General features: G+C 47.9%; 1 protein-coding gene across 1 annotated transcript; it reads left to right on the top strand.

Annotated features, from left to right (window-relative positions):
• Positions 1-4341: 4341 nt before the first annotated feature.
• LOC124669752 (indole-3-acetic acid-induced protein ARG7-like) lies at positions 4342-4776 on the top strand. The gene has a single exon (XM_047206304.1). It carries the CDS (start codon positions 4342-4344, stop codon positions 4774-4776), a length of 435 nt encoding a protein of 144 aa, XP_047062260.1.
• Positions 4777-22640: the final 17864 nt, after the last annotated feature.

The following is a 22640-nucleotide window of genomic DNA, read 5'->3' as shown; positions in this document are numbered from 1 at the left end:
TTGGTGCTGGCGCCATTCTGAACATGGTGAAGTTCAGAAAATGTGTGAATCCACGCTTCGCCGATTTCTTTATTCGTAAAAAGCTTTTCAAACAAATAGCATGCTAGTTTTTTCTTTAGGGATATTGCCATACCTTTTATGGCTTTTTATAAATACTAGCAAAAGTGCCCGTGCGTTGCTACGGCATCACATTAATTTTTCATATGAGCTCGTCGCTGCACCAGCTTGTAATACCATTGTAATGATGGCGGCGCCACACTTAAATTTTATTGAGATACGAATCCGAATGAATTTACAGTTAGGCATTCGCCGTTGCTATATGTTGATTTTTATTTAATATTTTCTATGCCACAGAGAATTCATTATAAGCTTAGCTGTTGTTTTGGCCGAGCATTTACCTTTAGTTTAAAATCCGAAAATAAAATAAGGTGAGGCTAACGACGCAATAGGTTAAGCAAACAAAGACAAATAATGCTGGACTACAAATAACTTTCTTTATAAGAGACAAAATAAACAACTTCAAAGCACTGAAAAATCAAAAGAAAGCTCATGTGAAGCCGATACCCTTCGCCTATATGGCAAGATCACTCTTGTAACAATGGAAAATTTAATAAATTTCATTTTGGTGCAAGAAATACAGGATATGATCACACTTTTAGTACCCGGTTGAAATACACCGGATCCTCAGAAATCACGATGTCATGAAAATATTGTAATTATAAGCTTCACGGAAACTGATTAGTTGGCTGATGAGCTAATACAATATAATCCTAGGTCGCATGAGTATATCAAAGTGGAATTCCTATAAAATGTCCTTTGGTAGGTGTGTATTTTCTCAACTGGGGTACTTTTGCTATTAAATGTTTATTTCGTTGGCAGCTCATCTCACAACTGGTTTATAAATTACCTAATAAAAAACGATCGCTGTAAATTGAACATGAGCATGTATCTTTGGATTATAAACGCGCAATGTCTGCACTGCGTGTCTGCGTCAGCACCGATTATACTAAACTAAATGGCATCTGATTTCTTGTTAATGATGCAAATCAAAATCTCACCACATCAGAGAGTAGTATCTGCTTAGCCTCCTTGCAGAAGCTGTCGGTGGAGCTGATGAATACTCTCCGCATCGCCTGGAACCTCCGCAGCATCAGCGGCTCTGTCAAGGCCGGCCGTCCTTGCTCTGGACGCAGGCGCCTCGGCACCCAGCCACGCTCATCTTCACCTCGTGTCGTGTCAGCGAGCAGAACATGAGGACACGGGGATGGCGGCGCTGAGCCCTGTGATTCAGCGTGCTCTGAGGCTGCCCGTAGTTCGATTGGAGCTAGCACCGGAGGCAGGCCGGCGACCGCGTCGGTGGGCGAGATAGCTGGAGGCGCGGCGGGGATCTCAGCAAGCGGCAAGTGAAGATGGGGTGCACAGGGCCCTAGCCGGCGTCTTGTCGATGGGAGCGGGCGGGGCCCTACCGGCGGCGCGAGGCCTCACTGGTAGGTTTCCACGAGAGCTTGCATCGATGTCGATTAAGGATCATAACACGCTCTGCTCTCAGGTCGGGGCGCACAACTTCCTCCCCGGCTTGCTCTTCGCCTCTGTTCAGGTCGGGACGGCAGGAACGTGATTGCTGCGGCCGACGGCCTGCCGCGCCAGGTACATGTGCGCCGGCACCCACCCATCGGCGTCATCTCCTCCTGCTGGCACAGCGTGGCGGGCTCCCGATCCAGCTCGGCGGCGATCCTCGGCGATGCCGCTACGTCTACCCGCGCCAACGCTGCCATCTGACGCCCGTCCGCGAACGCTTGGCTCAGCGCGTAGCGAGAAATTTCCGGCGAGGTTGCAATGGATCTGTTGGAATTTTTTGTACAGATCCGTGGGAATCACCGAGGAGGAGAGAGCTATATATGGGTGGATTTTCTTGTGTGAGGAGGCAAGGAATTAAACTGAGCTAAATCAGAGATTTGATTCGGGAAACTGAGTTCGATAAGAACTCGTTCTCTCCGAATCTGGCTTGGCGGCGGGGATCGTGGGAGGCACGGCCTGTGGCTGTTTTTTTGCACGAAAGAACGAACCGGTACAATGGCTTTGTACAGTAGTATGCGATTTGGTGGGAGGGCAAAACCGTCCAAATAAAAGTTGGACGAAAATTTTGGCAGAAACCTTAGCTCCTTTATTATTAGGTATAGATTTCTTACGATGAATTAATTTATGGTTTATCCTTACAGGAAATAAGTAAAATGTCTTGTCAGTAGTCATTGAGACATCGTCCATATCTTTTATGGCATGCTAGTTTTTTTCTTTAGGGATATTGACATACCTTTTATGGCTTGCTTTTTTTTTTCCATTCTTGAAATGCTAAACAAAACCTGTAATTGCAAAGAAAACTGCTTGGGGAAGATAAATTATATATTTCCACGAGTAAGGAAGCGATGCATGCGAGAACCAACCTGAGGTTGGGTGGTTAGGAGGGTGGTTGTACCCCCAGCCCACCAGAGTTCAAACCCCAGGTTTGACATCTGCGTGTCTCATAAAGGCGGAATATTCATTTAGCGGGAGGCGACGTTCCCGTCGACAGCGAGGCGCCTGTGGTGACTTCGTCAATTTCAAGATCCAATCCGCCGGCTCAGTCTTCTGGAGGTGCTCATAGGGGTAGGGTGTGCATGTGTGCGTTCATAGGGGTGAGTGTATGCGCGTGTATGTAAGCGCCTGCGTTTGTACTGTGTTTCTCAAAACAAAAAAAAGGAAGCGATGCATGCATGCTTATAAAGAATAAAGAAAAAAGATTTGTTTTGGATATGTACCACGAGTAAGGAAGCAACTGCATGCTTTTTTTCCTTTACATTCTTGAAACACTAAAAAAAACCTGTAATTGCAAGGAAAACTGCTTGAGAAAGATAAAATTCATATTTCCGGATAAAGGGAGCAACATTTAGTATTGCTTTCAATCCTGTTCAGCTGAAGGGTTAAAAATATATACGTATTTCACTGATATATATTTTCCTCATCATTTACAAGCTAGATTTGGACCAAAATCAAATAAATTTTAATATTTTAATATATTTAAATTTAACCAAAATGAGATAAATAAACTCCAAAATACTTTCTATTTTTTTGAAACTATTGAAATTTAGGTGGGACATGATTTTTCATATCAAAATTTAAAACCTGATCAACAATGTATATAGCAAACATCTCAACTGAAAGATGTAAAATGTTGGAATAATAAGGGGAAAACAAATTTTACAACACTTTACTTTATATAGAAATATAACGCTTTACTTTATATCTGTGTGATCTATGTGGCAAGCTACAAGTTCACAATAACCCGAGAAACACAAAGTGTCAGATAATATATGGCATGTTATTTGTACAGTCTTCATTTTCAATTTTGGTGACATAGAAAGTGTGAAGTCGCACTTTGCCGAATTGAAGGAACCCCTGAATATAGAGGTTCCTTAAATCTATTTAAATTATCCATGACATATTGATTTTGTATATAAATAATGTGATGTCATTATGAATTAATATACACCATTTATGATGTATTAATGCATTGCCAATCCTCGAAGTAAAATGTCTCGTCAGGGTCATTGAGACATTGTCCATGTCTAAAATGGCATATCTCTACGTATAAGGATATATAGACAAGGAAACATTGGTACCCTCATCAAAATTATTATTATAAAATACAATACTATAAGCGAGAGATGGTTATAAAGAAAAAAATAGTTTTCGATATATATCATGAGTTCTTAGCAACAACTTGCTTATTTTGGGTTCTTGGAACACTTAAGAAAACCTATATTCTTAGGGAACACTGCCTAAGAAATAAACAATATATTCTGTCGACAAAGGCTGCAACATTTAGTAGGAGTATTGTTTTAATTTCAATACAGCTGAAGGGTTAAACTTTATTTTTCTAGAAATTTCCAGTATCGTTGTGACCATTTTTTCAAAATATCACGATAGTTTTATTTTGATCCGATTGAGACGAAGAAACTCAAAAGTAATTTCTTATACTTTTGAAACTATAAAAGGTAACAAACAATAATGATTAGCAATCTAACCCTACTATAGTAAACACCTCAACTGAAAGAAGTACTAATTTTAGAAAGAACACATAAGAATGATTAGGAAAACAAATTTACATGGGAGAAGCAAGTCACATCCCATTCAGACAGCACAGATTATTTATGTCAGCCCAACCGCAGAAACCCAAAGTCCCGTCCTATAAAACCTCACACCACCCCTCTACACGAGAAGCCAGCTCCATTCCACCAACTTCCTTTCCATCCCCCACACCATTCAACAGCAGCAGCAGCTCAGCTCAGCTCTCAACCGCAAACAATGGCGAAATGCAGCAAGATCCGCAACATCGTGTGGCTCCGGCAGACGCTGCGCCGGTGGCGCTCCCGCGCGGCGGCGCGGTCGTCGGCGTCGGTCGTCCCCGCGGGCCACGTGGCGGTGTGCGTGGGCGGCGCGTCGCGGCGGTTCGTGGTCCGCGCGGCGCACCTGAACCACCCGGTGTTCCGGGAGCTGCTGCGGCAGGCGGAGGAGGAGTACGGGTTCCCGACCGGCGCGGCGGGGCCCATCGCGCTGCCCTGCTGCGACGAGGGCCTCTTCGAGCACGTCCTCCGCCATCTCTCCTCGTCCTCCCCGTCGGCGCGGTTCGTGACGCTGGAGGAGCTCAAGAGCGGCGGCGGCGTCTCGTGCTGCTGCGCCGCCGCCGGCGACGCGCTCCCGCTGCTCCGCGGCATCTCGTCAGACAAGTTCGTGTGGTGACGACTGAAGCCGGGACTCCGAGCTAAGCTAGCCGGGCGCGCGCGCCACGCCATTGTGGTGACCGTCGTGTTTTTTTCTCTTCTTTTTTTAGTTTGTTCTACCCTCTCTCCATTGCCGAGAGGAGCTGAGCTGAGCCGCCGTGACGGAGCCAGCGATCGGAGCGGCCGGCCGGAGGCGGTGAAGCGAGATGGCTGAGAGAGTCCTCGGGTCTTGAGACGCCCAGCAGGGCCTAGCCATCCATTCATTCCAAATCCTGGCAAGAAACTTATTTAGTGCCGAGGATTTATTCTTGCTTTCTTTTTGATTTTTTGGTCACCTGCTGAATAATTCACCGTTGTAAATAGCCATCCTGTGCTACGGCGATTCGTCCAACATTGCATGTGAATTGAATTGAATGATTTCTGCTACTCCATGACGCGTGTCTCTTGGTCAGATATCAAACCTGACAGTCTGGTTCAGATTTAAAAACGTCTTTCTGTTCGGACAACATTTCTGAACTGCATCCATGTGGTAGGGCTAGCTTCAAGAAACTTGAAGCTGCATGGTTCAACACGGAAAAATAATGGAGTTGGAGCTAGTTAGCAGGTTACTCCATTACAAGCGTTGCGGATATAATATGTGTGTTCACGCTGTCGCTAGGCTGGTTGCAATGATCATGGTACCAGCTATAACAGCTATCAGTGGAATTATGGGCTGACAATTGATTCTCCAGCATATAACAAGTATTCCCAAATCGCAACCGCCCTGCCGGCGCACCTGATTTTCAGTATTCTTTTCGGGCTGAGATGACAAATCGATCAACGGTGGTCTTTTTGACAAGTCGAATTTCCCTTGTATTGTGACAGATAACCTCCATCTTTTAACAGAGCGCCGTCCAAAAAAGGAGCAACAGCTTTGCGGCACTGAAGGTGGTTAAAAAATGTTATCCTATCACTTTTCTTCTCTGATCAGGTTAGCCTGGAAAGAGCAGGCAATCATGCGTGGCCATTCCCTCCTTTACGATCGCATTGGCCCATCTTAGAGCATCTCCAGTCGCGTCCCTCAAAAAACGTCCGGCACAAATGATTTGGGGCACGTTTAGGACCGCGCCGGACAAAAAGAGACCAAAAATCTGTACAAAAAAGAGACCCTTCCCAGCCGCGTCTGACAAGGTATCAGCTTGTCAATGCCTATGGATTGTAGGCTAGGGTTTAGTTGAAAGTAGAGGGCAAGTAGATCTCGAAGGTTTCAGCCGAAAAGTACTCGACGATTATGAAAACTAGGGTTTGTAAACAATGATTCGATGATCTCTTCGTCCCTCGACTCCCCTTTATATAGGAGGTGGAGCCGAGGGTTTCGTTTCGTACAAGTTACGAGTCCGGGACGGTTTCTAACTCATCCCGCCAAATTACAAATAGCACTTCCTATTACAACTCTAACTTTCCTTAATATATCTTGGGCTCCCGAATCTTCTTATTCTTCGGATAATGGGCCTTCAGTAAACCCCGGGTACTATCTTCGGCAGGCCCATTAGGGATGCCTATGTCAGTAGCCCCCGAGATTTTGCTTGAATCGTAGAGTCAGGGAAAATCTCCACTGTTTATTTTTATTCGACAACTTAGTCTTTTCTATATTTCTTCATATAAATTTCTATATTGTACGAGGATAATGGTAGTTGGGGCTAGTTCATCTTACGGATCGGGTACTAGTTAACTCGCTCTAGTGGCAATCCGCAAAAACCTACTTCAAGATCACGTCCCTGGACATGATCTCGGGATACTGGTGCAAACTTCGACAAGTGCCGCTTAAGGTCTTACCATTCTGTCGAGTCCCAGTCAAATTTATCGAGTACCTAACGCGTCCGTTAGGATTTTTCTTCGTATCCGTTGATACGGATAAAAGTAGCGAAGCGCAGTCTTAGGCGATGCCACGCCCAGCGAGAATGGATCCGGGGTCTTACCTTCGCAAATTTGCGGCATTCGGAAATTGATCGCAACTTTGGCGTTCCGAGAATATATTGTCGAGTGCTTTTCCGGCTGTTGGAATGGCACATTTTATCGAGTCAAATATGACTTATATTGTCTCTCCGATGGGAGTATATGTAGAGTTAATTATAACTCGAAATATACTCTCTTGCTTTTCTTTTCTTTTTCTTTTTTAACTTCATCGGGCACGCGAACAGGCGTTCCGCCGGGAGTAGCCCCTGAGGCTACGACCAAGAACTTGTGCTTGGTTGTAGGCTCAACATTTTAGTCCACCTTGTCGCTATATTGTCATTATTTCCCGATATGATCTTCTTTTCATCTCTCGGGTGCGCGAACGCGCTCCGATGGGAGTAGCCCCCGAGGCTACAGCCAAGAACTTGTGCTTGGTTGTAGGCTCTCACAATTTCTATATTGCCGTACTCGAAATTTTACTTTTGTCGAAGTAGCCCCCGAGCATTTGGGCAAAAACTTGTATTTGACCAAAGGCTCCCGAAGTATAACTTCTTCTGTCGCCAATCTTCTTTTATTTTTCTTGTCGGCACGCCTCCCTTAGTCAAATTCACTTCATCTCTATTAATAGTCGGGATTTTTCTGCCTTGTGGGTCCATTGTTTTCACCACGTTGACACGTCGTGCAAGTGGGAGACACACGTCCTCCGCTTTTCCGGCGCACGTACGGTAACGCCTCGTTCTATTCCATCTCGTGAAAATACCTTTTTACCCTTTTATCTACAAGATCTTTTTTCACCACACGATTTCTTCATCCAACGGTGCATTGCTTCTCCCGATTCCTATATAAACCTTTCTTCAACCTCGGTCCACTCCTTCGCTTGCGCCGTTCATCTGTTCCCCTTTGCAAAAACTTCCCTGCGCCCAACTCTCTTTAATCTTCCGCACGCACGAGCATTGCTTTTCCAAGTGCCATTGATGCCACCGCGCACGCGACTCACTCCGCCACAGCACTCTAGAATCCAAGATGGCCGCTGAAGATCTTGAGTGGGAGAGATCTAAAATCTCCAACCAAGACGTCAACATGTTGAAGAGGCTTGGCCTGATGAAGAAAGAAGACGCCATCCGCTTTCCCAGCGAAGAAAGCTACCCAAACCCTCCAATGGAGTACCGGGTTAGTTTCGTTGATCACCTCATCCGCGGCCGTTCTACCCCAATTCATGATTTCCTCCGTGGCCTTCTTTTTGTTTATGGGATTCAACTGCACCGCGTTGACCCCCAATTCCATCCTCCATATTTCCATTTTTATCACGTCGTGCGAATGCTTCCTTGGAATGCCTCCTAACCGGGTTTTGTGGAAATGCATTTTTCGCCTCCGCCGCAATGGCTCCACAACGCCACCTATAACATAGGCGGTGTTGTTATCTCGTGTCCGAACCGACGTTGATTACTTCGACGTCAAATTTCCTGATTACGTTCAAGGATGGCGCAAAAGGTGGCTCTACATACACGAAGAAAGTGCCAATTTCGTGGAACACAACATAGTCCCTTTTGACGGAAGTGCCAAAATTCAACGCCGCCGCTCTCGGGATGCTTGAGGCTTCCGAAGAAGAGAAAAAGGCGACAGAAGCACTTATGTCTCGTATTCATCGGCTTCAAAATACTCGAGGCAAAGAACCGTCCGGCGTTCAAATCACTGCCTACTTTCTTAGGATTAGAGTGCAGCCTCTTCAGGCTCGCAAAAATCCCCTTTGGACGTATGCTGGTGAAAATGATGCCAATAGGCTCTCCAATGATCTTTCTGTGAAAGACTTGAAGAAGCTGATTCGAAGAATTTCCTCGCTGAACAAGAGGGATCCTATTCCTTCCTCGTGCCGCGTGGAACCATACAGCTCCACCAATCCTCTCCCCAAGGTATTTTGTTTTCTCGAATTTTTATCTTGTTCCGAGCTTTCCCCGCATCTCATTGTATTGATATCTTCTCTAATTTTTCTTTTGTCGTTATTTTTCTCGCAGAACCATCCTACTATGGCTTCCCTTCCTCCTCTTCCCCGAGGGTGGAGATGTCGAGGAAAGAGCCGTTATTGCCGATGACAACCAGGAGGCCCCCTCTTTTGTGAATGAACCTGCAGATTCTCGAAAATCTGCGGGATCTATTGAAAAAGATGCTGCTACGAAGGTACTACATCGACGACAATCTCCTCCTCCTGCTGTTTCTCCAAAGAACAAAAGGAAAAGGAGTGATGTCGAAGATTCGGGACCTCTCAACCCGAAGAAAGCTGCTCCTTCACCGCGAAAGGCAGCGTATGACCCATATCTCGAGAGTCTCATCAGTTTGTGAGTTCCCTGTCTCTTTTTATTTTTCTATTCGAAGAATTTTGTTTGCCTTGCTTTTTATGCTGCCACCCTTTTTCCACAGTGATGATGATGAAGAAACACCAACTTTGGATGTGGCTGCTCGAACGAAGTACGTCACATACTCTAGTTATTTCGAGCTGCCGAGTTGAAGGAGAAGAATCCTCGCCTCCTCAACAAAACGTCGGCACGTCTACTCCTCCTTCGAGCCCCCTTGTCCCTTCGCCAAAAAGGGCAAGGATCGAAACAATTCCGGAGCCGAGTCTCCAATTGAGTAGCTCTTCTAACCCTCTCTTGGATGATGTAAGTTCTCCATACTCTTGTCATTGTCTGTACTTCCTCTGTTTGCTTCTGAATGCCATTATATTTTTCTCATATAGAAATTTTCTTGCTTTGTCCCTTTCTTTTCTTAACAGCCCATGATCAAAGAGCTTATTCGCATCGGTGCTCAATTCATTGGGTATCGTGAATATGCCAACAAAGCTGAAGGTGATGCCTTGCTTGCTTTCTTTTTTACCATTACTCTGTTACTCCGTTGTTGTCGATATTTTAACGAAATTTTATCTTTCTTGGCAGAAAAATTGGCGGCTATCAACGAGCGTGCCAATGCACTTGCTCAAAAATTAGAGCAAAGTGAAGAGGCTCGTAAGAAAGCCGAATTAGATGCTGTTCAAGCTAGAGCAGAGACTGACAAGGCCAAGACTGAAGCTGCTAGTGTCGAAGATCTTAGGAAGAGGCTTCACACTGCCGAGACTTCACTGAGCGAGCATATAACTGCACAATCTGCTCGCGAGGAAGCGATCCTTAAGCGTATAAGGACGCAAAGTCGCCGCTTTCTCAGTAAGTATCTGAACCACTTCATATCCTTTGTATTTTCTTCTCTGCACTCGTTTGGTGCTCAATAAGTTTCTTCCTTAACAGATAGAACAGCTCAAGAGTTTGAACTTGAAGATCCCGACAATGATCCTCTTCTTGACGCCCTTTCATTCCTCGAGTTTCATGGGTCAGAGGCACGCGAAAGCATTGATCAAGCTAAAGCAGGGCTGTCACGCCTCTTTCCCTATTTCTTCCCAAAGAAAGAGGAACCCGCAACTTTCCTTAACCTGGCCAAGTGCTTTAATCCACCAGAAGATCTTGGGCTGAAGGTGCGTCATGAAAATATGAAGGTCGCCGTTGAAAACACTGTTGCCTTGGTTGCCGACAGCCAACAAACTATCGACTGGGCGAAAGTTGGCGACAATGAGCAGATAGAACAATCGAGGTGGAAGTCGTTGATCAAGGCAGCTAAGCCCAACACGAAGAAAATCCTGGCCTATCTCGGGATCAAGCCGTCTTCAACTCCTAGCTCATCAAGGCCGGAGGTCTAGTTGAATGCCTCGTTGCTTTTTCTTTTTAGTGTACCTCTTTCTTTTGGCATTGTCGCCGTAGTGTTCTTGGCGATAAACGCTCGCATGAGTCTCTAGAAGGTCCTTCTTTTGTAATAGACATGTATATATTATGGGAATGAATGGAAATCTATCTTTACTCAGGTGATTGATGTCGAAATATTTCTTTTTTCCGGTTAATTTTTGACAATTATACGCCGGCTCCTGGTCCTTCCAATATTTCGCCTTCTTCTTCTCGCTCAAGGAGAGCTCTTCGCTGATACTACACCGTAGAAGATTCCTTGCCGCAAGAATTGGATGAACTTCGGCGGCAACTTCGATATGCGAAGAAGCAAACACTTGTGATGTTGGAAAAGTCTCGTAAGTCATCTAAAGCCGAAAAAATTGCACTTCGGCAAGCTCACGCAGGCCTGTGGCTGCTAGGGAGATTCTTGCTCCAGAGGTCGAAAAGGCGACTACTCGAGAAAATTTCATGCTCGAGTTAATGAATGAAGCCGATGCGGATATGTCGGGTATGCTTGTTTCATCTTCAATATCTTCCGTCTTCGCGCTACTTCTCTTGAGGTTTTATCGCTCCTTTGTTTTAATAGGTTCCTTTCGCGATCTTGATCCGAAGAGGAGAGGGTAAATACTAGGACAAACCTCCTTGTTAACCTTTCCCTTGATCATGGTTCTCGTTTTGGGCTACCCGGGAGAGGACCCAGCCAAATGTCGGGATTTCAGGATCGCGCCTCTCAAACTCGCGACTTCCTTGACTTCTGTACTAAGACCTTGTCTATGATTTATAACTCCATGTTTCCTCGGAACGTCCAACCAAAAACTCTTCTCGAGTTAATGGAGAAATTTAAGGATGCTCACAGGATCCATGACTTTGTCAAAGCTCAGGCGGTAGGCGGCGCCCGGTTGCCCTTATCATGCTTCGGATCTGCCACTCAAAGCTTGACTGGCCCAAGTTGTTGCGAAGTTCACGCGAAGGTACGGCGTCGAAGAGTTGGTGTCGATCGTATTAATACGAAGGTTTCGCCTATAGGCTGAAGAAATGATTGAAGACCTTCTTCGGATGGATCTGCCGAGCTTTTTGCAGATGGTCATTATGCTGATTTTCTTGGCGCCGCTCCTGAAGAAAACAGAGTTACCCTTGATGATATACTGAATCATGGCTAATTATTTTCCTTTGGTAGACAATTCTTCCTTGTAAATCATGGTTTGTGATTGTATTGTGAAGCAAACATCATATTTCTATATTTGTCTAGCCCCCGAGTGTTTTCGGTGGCTATTCACTGTATTTGTATAATGCGAGGTTTTGAACCAAGGCATTTATTCAATATGTAGTTTTGGCGAATATCAGCCCCCGAGCTTCTTTATTGAGTACTATTTTGTATTTTTATTGACTCACGAGGTATTTTAATACCAAGGCGAGGCTTTTCTTTTTGCGAGGGACTATATTGAATTTCGTCGGGTTAGGGATTTTGAGCATGTCGATAAAGAAAAGTTATATTGACACTATCTTTATTATATTGCAGCACCGCGAGCCCGCCTCATTAAAAACCTTTCCCGGCCCCACTCGGTGCCTAGAAAAGGGAAAAGAGTGCATCCTGAAAACTCGCGGGCGTTTCGGTACATTGAAGTTTTACAAGGACTATATTTTAGCTCTAGGCGTAGAACCGCCCGAGTTGCGCCACGTTCCGGGGTTTTGCTCCTCCACCCCTGTCTTCTTGTCCTTTATCTGTATGCTCCTCCTCCGATTACTTCAGTGACAATATAAGGGCCAAGCCATGGTGACTCGAGTTTTTCATGACTTTTTGCGTGAGCCGAAAGAACTAGGTCTCCCACTCGAAAAGATCTTGGCCGCAAGCGTCGACTTGTGGTAATTCTTCAAGTCTGTTGATATTTGGTTACCCTTGATAATACTTTGTCTCGAGCTTACGTCGAGTGCGTCTACGTCGTCTTCCAATGCCATCTGGAAGTTTCTTCATTATACTACGTGACTCACGGGGGTAGTCGTGCTCTATTTCTATTGGTAGTACTCGCCTCTGCTCCATGGACCGAGCTTCGGGGTCTCTGTGTTCTTGTATTTGGTGTTGTTCGGATGCTCCACAACACACTTGGTAGTTCTTCGGCCGGGTATGCCGAGCTTTTCCGGTGGTCCTAACGGCGTTTCTTGATGCCATTGCGAGATGATGCCGTTGGCTTTCTCGACTTGCCCATTGGTTTGAGGATGTGCAGCGACGCGAAGTGCAACTTGATACCCACTTCTTTGCAATAATCTTTGAATTCGTGGGATGTGAAGTTCTTGCCATTGTACGTGACGATGTTGTGGGGCACTCAAATCTAAAGACGAGGCCTTTTATGAATTTTCTTGCGGATGCTCCGTGCGCGAATTTATCGGCTTCGCTTCTATCCACTTTGTAAATTTGTCGACGGCTACTAGCATGTATTCGTTTCCTCACGGCCATGATTTGTGTAACTTGCCCACCATATCGAGTCCCCATTGTGCAAGGGCCACGACAATGGTATTGGTGTTAGTTCTACTTGCTGGAGAGTGAGGTTTTGCGGCAAACCTTTGACACGCATCGCAAGTCCTTACTATTTCTTTGGCGTCCTCGATTCTTTGTCAACCGGTAGAATCCTGCCCGAAAAACCTTGGCTGCAATAGCTCGACTACTCGCGTGGTGGCCACATATTCCTTCGTGTACATCCTTGAGAATTATTCTTCCTTCTTCGGGTGTGACACACCTTTGCGGGGCACTGAAATACTTCGCTTGTACAATTCTCCTTTGATCACCGTGAAAGCTTTAGAGCGTCGAATTACTCGCCTTGCCTCAGCCGGATCGTCGGGTATTTGTTTTCACGAGGATATATGATATATATACTTGCATCCAAGGAACTCGTACCATAATCACAAGCTCTTGTTCCTCTTCATCCTCCAGTGGTTTTACGTGAGGGATGTCGAAGTTTTCTCTTTTGCTTTTTACTGCACCTTTTTTGGTTTCGTAGATCTCTCAGCTATTTCTTCCCAAAATACTCACGAGCGGGATTGGGAGGCACGTGACCCGATGTTTGCGGGGACGTCGGCTTCATCGTTGCTCAATCTACTGATGTGGTTTACCTCGCATCCATCAAATAGCTTCTCGAGTTCATTGTACACCTCCTGTATGCTACCATGCTATCATTGATTAGCGTCACATTGGTTCATAACTTGCTGAGCCACCAGCCGTGAGTCGCCAAAGATTTTTAATCGAGTTGCACCACAAGCTTTCGCCATCTTCATCCCGTGTATGAGGGCTTCATATTACTGCTTCATTGTTAGATGCGTTAGGGAACGTCATCCGAAGGATATACTTCAATTTGTCGCCTTCGGGTGATATAAGTACTACTCTGCGCCAGCTCCTTCTACTCTCTTGGACCCGTCGAAATTCATGGTCCGGGTTCTCGACAAGTGCGGGGGTCTCGTGTTTTGCAGCTCCATCCACTCTGCGATGAAGTCGCGAGAACTTGCGACTTGATTGCTTTTCTTTTTTCATACGTGATGTCCGAGGGAAAGTTCTATTCCCCAAAGGGAGACACGACCCGTAGCTTCTGGATTGTTCGGTATATTTGACAAGGGAGCTTCATTGACCACTATGATCGGGTGTGCTTGAAAAATAGTGGCGCAATTTTCGTGCTTTGTTGTGAACACTCCGTATGCTAGCTTTTGGTATTGAGGTACCTTTGTTTTGATGGCGATAAAACTTCGCTTACGAGTATCGCGGCCTACGTACTCCGGTGGAGTTTTCCTTCTTCTTCTCTTTCGACAACTAGCACCGTGCTCACCACTTGGGCGTGGGCTGCGATGTATAGCGGGAGAGGTTCCTTTTCCTTCGGCGCCACCAAAATTGGTGGTGTTGAGATTCTGATGCTTCAAATCCTCGAAAGCTCTGTCGGCCTCTTCGTTCCACGGAATTTGTCTCCTTGCTTTATCAGAGCGTAGAATGGTAATGCTTTTTCTCCCGGCTTGGCGACGAATGCTTGCTCAAAGCTGCGACTCGCCCGGTTAGGCTGTTGTATTTCTTTCAACTTTGTTGGCTTTCTCATTGTTACGATAGCTTGTATTTTGTCGGGATTTGCTTCAATCCCTCTTCTCTGAGACTAGAAACCCCAAAGTTCTCCTATTTGGGGCCGCCAAAGGAACACTTCGTCGGGTTCAACTTTAGGCAGAATTTGTTGAGGTTGTCAAAAGTTTCCTTGAGATCCTCGATCAGTGTTGTCCCCTTTTTTGATGTGATGACGACATCGTCGATATATACTTGCACGTTTTTTCCAATCTGTGTCGCCAAACATACGCATCATCCTCGATATGTTGCTCCCGCATTTTCGAGACCAAAGGGCATTGTTTTGTAACAAAACACGCGCGTAAGGTGTAATAAACCCTGTCTTTACTTCATCTTCTTCTTTCAATCTGATCTGGTTATAACCGAATATGCGTCCGGGAAGGAAAGACGTTCGCTTCCAGCAGTGGAGTCGATAATTTGATCGATCCTCGGGAGGAAAGTGATCCTTTGGACAATGTTTATTGAGACACGTAAAGTCGACGCACATGCGAAGGACCTTAGTGTTTTTCTTTGGCACCATCACGGGATTTGCTACCCATGTGGCTTCGTGAATATCTCTTTGATAAAACCAGCTTCTTGTAGTCGATTAATTTCATTTGCATAGCTTTAGCGGTTTGGTTCGAAAACGCCGCAAAGGTTGTTTGATTGGTCTCGCTGATGGATCCAAATTTAGGTGGTGCTCGGCAAGTTCCCTGGGTACTCCTGGCATGTCAGGCTGGACACCATGCGAAGATTTTCCGGTTCTCACGGAGGAATTCGACGAGCGCGCTTTCCTATGCGATATCCATGTTGTTTGCGATAGATGTCGTCTTTTTCGGGTCTGTCGGGTGAATCTGCACCTCCTTAGAATTTTCTCGGTATTGAAAGTTGATTCTTTATTTGGCCTTCCAACGTGCCGCGGTGCGTCGTAATCGAGTCATACTTTTTGACGCCAAATACTCGGCTTGCATCCCGAAAGTTTCGATAACCGATGAAAATCTTTGTCGCACTTATCGGCTAAGGCGAAGCTTCCTTTGATCGTGATTGGTCCCTTTGGTCCGGGCAATCTCCACAACAGGTATGTATAGTGTGGTACCGCCATAAATCTAGCGTATGCTTGAGTCGTCCCAACAAAGCGTGGTGCTTGCGATGGAAAATCCACGACTTCAAATTCCGGCTTCTCGATTCTATAATTTTCTCGGGTTCCAAGCCGAGCGTCGAGATTGATCTTCCCCAATGGATAACTTGGTTTCTCCGGTGTGATGCCGTGGAACCTTGTGTGCATTGGCTTCAAGTTTGCTAAGGATATGTTCATCTTCCTCAATGTATACGCATACATAAGGTTTAAGGCTATTGCCGCCATCTATGAATACTCGAGACACATCAAATCCCGCTAATAGCTGGCAGCGGAGAATAAGTGCGGCTGCCACTGGTCGAGGAACTTGTTGCGGATGATCCGCTATGGTGAAGCCGATGTCTTGCCACGACCAATTGAGGTACTCAGGCGATGTTGGTGGAGGCATTTTCTCGCCATGAACACCTGTCTCGAGATTACTTTTTGAGTTCGTTGAGACGGCCTTCCCTTCGAATCATCGACACCGCTCCGTTTGAGTTAGGATCGACATAAGGTGGTGGTGGAGGTGCTGCCGCTATTACGAGGCGATGCCGATTGTCGTACGCAATCGCGGGAGGTGGTGGTAGGTGAACCTCGCTCCTGGGCTCCGAGGATTTCTCTGTCTTGCTCGAGCGTGAGCGTTTACGCATATCCGAACATTGCACTGAAAATTTCGACGGTCTTTGTCGAGGTGCCCTGGCTGTCTTTTTCCGTTGCTTGTCGAGGAAAAAAATGCATACAGCACAGTCCGTTCGAGCATTTCTTCGGGGACACGAAAGGCCTTGGGAACCTAGGCCGCGTTATTTTGCTGTTACGAGAGTCATCCCTATTATCGCCTCGCTGCTCATTGCTTCTCGATAATCATCTCTATTGTTTCCTCTGTGTTTGCCGAAATCCTGCCGAAATTTGCCACTGGAGCGTCATAGTTCGGGTATTGCCCGAGGAGATCGTCGTCTCGGCTGGTAATTTCGACTACGGTCCTCCTGCGGCGACTGTGCCGTTTGTTGTGGACAGCATCCTCACCATCTTCCCATCTGTTTGCTATCTCCATTAACGCGGATCTTGTCTTTGGATTGGTCCTTCCCAAGTCCTCGACGAAATCTCCACGCCTAATTCTGCGACAAACGCATCTATTGCTCTCTCGTCGGATATATTTTTTACGCAGAGTTTTTATGATGTTCCACCTTTGGATGTATTTTCTCATTGACTCATCCGGCTTTTGTCGACATGCTCTCAGCTCTTCTAACGCCTGCGGAGTTTTTTGCATGTGGATCTGAAGTTCTTGACGAATACGTTCTCGAAACTTTCCCAGTTTGTCGATAGATCCTGGCGGAAGCTTTTTGATCCAAGATCGTGCGGCTCCACTTAAGTGCACCTGAATACTTTGCATGGTCTGTTGCCCTAGTTCCTCCGAGTTAACTTCACCGTCTCGAGGTAATCAACTAGCCAATCCTCCGGATCTTGCGGGCCGTCGAATTTTTGAAGTGATCGAGGCAACTTAAATCCCGAAGGGACTCGAGTTTTCGTACTCTCCTTGTGAAGCACGGCAAACCGCACATATCCTCGTCATTTAGTTACGGGGATTGTCGATGTTCCTTCTGCCTTGCCGTGCTCGTCTACCCTTGCTTGTGCTACCGTATCTCTTGCTCCACTTGTTCCTTCAACATTTGCTGCTTCGTTGCTGCCGTAGGTCGTGGACTATTTTGTCTTGCGGCTCCTTCGGCGGTGTTGATACAAACGCCGTTCCCATGACTTCTTGTCCTGCTATCGCCATATTGTACAAAGCCTCCCTTGGATCTCCCGGAGGTGGCACTGGATGCAAGGATAAAGGCTTGTGTCGCCATATACCTAGCTTACGGTGTTTTAGGGATAATATTCCCTCTTGTGTCTATCGACATAAAAGACATGTCGAGATTTTGAACCAGGTACTCTCTTTCTCCTTCGGGTATGTGTTGCAATGCGGACCTTGCTGCTGTTACGAGCTTCTCTATGACTATCTCCAGAGGTTCTAGATTGTCGACTTAGATCTGCCCTTCGTACGCCTTGGCCGCGAGAGGCTGCCTCCTTTCTTTGATTTAAAGCTTACATGCGTGTTTTCCGGTTCTCTTCCGGCTACGGCGAGTCTATATTGATAAGCTTGCGGTTCTTGGAGCTGCATGCGAGTTGTCGTCATTGGCTCCGAACCATCTAAAGCTTTTGCGGCTTTATCCCAGTGCATTTGTGGAAGTTGAACTCGACGCGTGGTGTGGGCCCGACATATTTAGTGCCCATACCTCTCCTTAGGTACGAGGGATCGACATAGGGATTGCCCAAATCGTCGAAAGCCTACGATGTTTCCTCTTGATCGCGACTTGCTTCTCCAATGACAAAGACTTGATGATATTCTGGAGTTTTCACCTTGCTTGCTTTGGTGACACCATCATAGAGTTTGGTGAAGACCTTCCCAATGGAGGTGGATTTGTCGATGAAGTCGAAGCTGTTAGCGTCGCTTGAATCATCGCTTATATAAGAGTCCACCGATGATTCGAAGGACATGTCGGCGAAGATTACGGCGAGTTTTTCACTTGCCACTGTCGTCGATGAAGCGTGGCGACGAAATCTGCGTATCGGCTGGACTCGACGGAAGATGCTGAGTTTGTAAGATCAGAACCACCGACGAAAATCCCGGCGAGATCGGAACTTCGAGACGATACACTCCTTCTTTCTCGACGCGGAAATCGAATTTTCCGAACGTCATCTCCATGGGCTCCGCCCGGTGCGCATATGCATCCAAACGGGAGGGTGGGTGAGGAACAAAATCAACGGGACCGGCGGCGATCATGTTTACCTCGATCCATTGCGTTGCTTGCGGTTGACGATGTCGAAGATCTTGAACGTGCCATCGAGATCGGATCCTTACGCCTCTAGTTCCCACGAGGCGGGCGCCAATTGACAAGGTATCGGCTTGTCAATGCCTATGGATTATAGGCTAGGGTTTAGTTGGAAGTAGAGGGCAAGTAGATCTCGAAGGTTTCAGCTGAAAAGTACTCGACGATTATGAAAACTAGGGTTTGTAGACAATGATTCGATGATCTCTTCGTCCCTCGACTCCCCCTTTATATAGGAGGTGGAGCCGAGGGTTTCGTTTCGTACAAGTTACAGAGTCCGGGACGGTTTCTAACTCATCCCGCCAAATTACAAATATCACTTCCTATTACAACTCTAACTTTCCTTAATATATCTTGGGCTCCCGAATCTTCTTATTCTTCGGATAATGGGCCTTCAGTAAACCCCGGGTACTATCTTCGGCAGGCCCATTAGGGATGCCTATGTCAGCGTCCCTCAAACAGCGTCCGGATGCATGCATTTTAATAGAGGGGACCACCCCATGTGGGAAAAGTAGGTGAGAGAAAGTGTGGGGAAAGAGACTAGCATGTGGGGACTAGGGGCTGCATGCATGCATGTGGACACCTCATTTTGTGTCCGGCGTCCCCGGTAGAGACTCTATGCATAGAGTCTCTACCGGGGACGCCGGACACAAAATGAGGCGCTAATTAGCTTTGGGGGACGCGACTGGACGACTTTTTTCCTCATTTCTTGTCCGCGGCTCATTTGGGGGACGCGACTGGAGAGCTCTTAATCCTACTATTATCCAGACGGATTAAAATTTCTCATCGTAAAGCACTCAGAGCATCTCCAGTTCTCCACCGGTGGCTTCCAAATAGGCGCCGTCAGGGTCTCCGTTTGGAGGCCGCCGGCACAGGATTCTCTATTTGGGGACGTCGCTCCCATACCGACGCCCCCAAACCGGCGGTCCTGATATATTTAGAAAATCAAATTCTAATGTTGATAACGAATATTCATACGAAGTTCGAACGAAATTTGTACAAATTTAACACGAATTCAAACTAAAAAACTAAAAATAAACATCTAGCGGCGCGGGGAGTCGAAGGCGCTGAAGTTCAGTTCGTCGCCGCTAGACGTCCCGAAGGACCAGTAGTCGGCGTCGTCGACCTCCTCCTCGTCGGCCTTCTCCTCCTTTGGCACCGGCAGCTCCGATGGTCCAGCGAGGTCGACGTAGTTGGCGCCGTGGTCCCTGGCGGACCACAGTGCCGCCTGCCGCGGGTCGATCGCGATACGCCGGTAGTCTTCGTCGATGGAGCGGCCGACAATGTACTGCAGGGTGGGGAACTCCTCCTTGTCGCCGCCGCCACGGAGGGTTGCCTGCGCCTCAGTCTCCTTCTCCCACCATTTCTTCTTCGCCGGCGAAAGACGATCCGGTGCGTGAGGTTCCGGACTCCGCGGTCCGTTCTAGCGCCCTCTGCGTGGTAGGCGGCAGCGCCATGTTCGCCGCCTGCGGGAAATATACCGGCTCCCGTTGCTCGCGGACGCGTGGCCGGAAGCCGTACTCGCGGAGCGTGTCATCGACGGAGCGGCCGTACCACCAGGCACGGCGGCCGACGTTGTTGGAGCGACCGACCGAGGGGTTGTCCGTCCGCGCGATCTCGACGGCGCGCTCGTGCTCGAAGCACCCTGCCCAGGACGGGCTGTCGACGGCGTTCTCCAGGAGGCTCCTCTCCTCCGGCGTCATCTCGGCCCGCCATTCCTTGGCGAGGGCCCGCGTCTGCGGTCCTCGCGGTGGCAGCGGTGGCACGGCGAAGCCGCCGTTGGAGACGTGTCAGCCGTGCGGCAACTTGTACTGTACTGGCACGGGGATACGGTGTCAGTACAGCACGTCGGCCTCGCTGAACGTCAGCTGCGTCGAGCGGAGCATGCCGCCGCCGCCGGCCTGGTCGTTGTGCGCCATCGCGTCGGCGGGGTGCGTGTGGGTGGTGGTTCGCGCGGAGGTTGAGGACGGCGACGTCTAGGGTTGGACGGCAGGGAAAAGAGAGAAGTGCGTGCTGGTGAGGTTTTATGGGAGGCGGCGGACGCGCCCTCACCATTTTGGTTTCCGCGCGGGAGGCCATTAACGCCGAAGACCAACCTCCCCGCGTCGTTTCCGATGCGAACCGCCGCGTCCCCTCGCTGACAAGGCGCCCCCACCTGCGAAAACCGTCGTTCCGCGAGGCGCCGGCGCAGCCGATTCGCGCCCTTGGCGAAGCGGCCGGTACGGGATTGCCGGCGATTCTATCGAAAATTGGCCGGCACCATTTAGGGCCGCCGGTGCGAGCTCATTTTCACTCCTGGCTTCCAAATTACTATCGGGGCCACTATCGGGACCGCCTAGTGGAGATGCTCTCAGCTAACGTGTAAAGAAAGAGAGAGGAAGAGACTGATGCAAAGTAACCGGTGACCCGTGAGGTCTGCTTTTAACTGTGGGCGTGGTGCGGCCCTTGGCCTACCATGGTCGTGGTCTGCCGGTGGTGAGGACAGGGACAGGCCCAGCGCATGTGGGGTGTGGGCCCGGCTGCATGTGTGTTGATTCCCCTGGGCCGGGCGGTGAGTAGCCGGCCTCCGTCCCCGTCCGTAGTCCTTTGCTTCTAGTAGCTTTTCGCTTTCGTTCCTTCCCGTTCCCGACGGGGGACGTACGGAGTTTACGGACAGACCTGCGCGTGTCACGGGCCAGGTTAAGCTGATGCTGACTATTCCTGCTAGAGCAGGGCTGTCTGCTACTGATGTTGCAAGTTACAGGTACCCAGTTGATCGCTCTTTCACGGTTGCGAATAGCCGCGGCTTGCACACTTGAGAACGCCACAACAATGGAGTTCCCTGGTTTTTTTTCTTCTTCTTCCGATGTAGCGATCGAAACGCGGCTTAGCCTGTTTCGCGGTTTTGATTGGATGTCTACAAAGCTTGAGAATTTTGCTTGTGTGCATAGGTCTGTGGGGCCGAAATCTTTGATGGCATGATACGAGGCACACCAAGCCCATCCTGACGGCAAAGAGGAAGAAGAGAACGACAAGGAAGAAGATGCCAACGTGGTTGACGCGGATACCGGCGGCACTACCAAGATGAAGAGGAAACCGAAGGCCGATACACATTGTCCGAGGTGAAAGTCGTTGGAGGATGAGTGCCTTATCGAGGCATGGAAGACGATGAGCATTTGTCCCATCACCGCCGCCAACCAAACCTCCGCCAAGTACTACAAGCCTATCTTCGACCAATTCAATGAAAGGAAGCAATTTGGAGATTATGCGTTGGTCCACATGATCCGCAGCGAGTCGTCCATGTTGCGTCAGTGTGGGATCATCATTGGCCGGCCATGATGCCTCCGTTGAGAAGATGATTTCATCTTTCTCGTCCGACAACAATGTGATGGTTGAAAGGAGCACATGCCATGTTGGACAAGCAAGATGTGAAACTGGGACTCGAGAAGGAAAAGTTTGAAGACGCCAAGATGGAAGCCCAAGCCAGCATCATGAAGGTCATGAATGAATCATCGCACATTACATTAGCCAATATGACGCAAAGAAGAAAGATCTTGATGGTAGGCATGGATCCATTGGCAAGAGCATGTCACGAGATGTATTGTGAACGCATTGGCAACGGGGTGCTGCCTGCCCAAGCGTAAGCGGCATCAGCGGCCATGGTAGTGGCAACAACGTCACAATGGAGGAGCGCCGGTGATCGAATAGCCGAATGTGATGGGAGGTGCCTGCACAATGCACACCGTTCATTTGGCCACGAAGTCGAAGTTGTTTTTTGTTAGTCGGATGCATGTTTTGGCCGAACTTGAATTTGTATTGCTATTCGAAAAACTTGACTTGCTATCAGCGCTAACATATAGAGATCGTTGATGTGGAAAACCCCTCCATGTATAAGGAAGCAGGCATCCCAACACAGCTCTGTCGACGTACTGCTGCAGATTTAGGACGCGGTGGAGAAGACTGACCTGCGAGTGGAGGGTGTCGGCCGGCAGCATCCTCGGTGTCTCACGGGCCAGGTTAAGCTGATGGTATGACTGTTTTTCTACTGATGGTGCTAGTAACAGGTGCCCCAGTTAATTGCTCTTTGACGGTTGCGAATAGCCGCGGCTTGTACACTTGAGAAAGCAACAGATGGAGTACCTGTGTGACTTTTTTTTTTTTTTTTTTTTTTGAGGAAACAAG

This window comes from Lolium rigidum, chromosome 7 (assembly GCF_022539505.1).
Source record: "Lolium rigidum isolate FL_2022 chromosome 7, APGP_CSIRO_Lrig_0.1, whole genome shotgun sequence".
Taxonomy (NCBI): domain Eukaryota; kingdom Viridiplantae; phylum Streptophyta; class Magnoliopsida; order Poales; family Poaceae; genus Lolium; species Lolium rigidum.
This window is presented reverse-complemented; position numbering and strand designations above follow the sequence as displayed.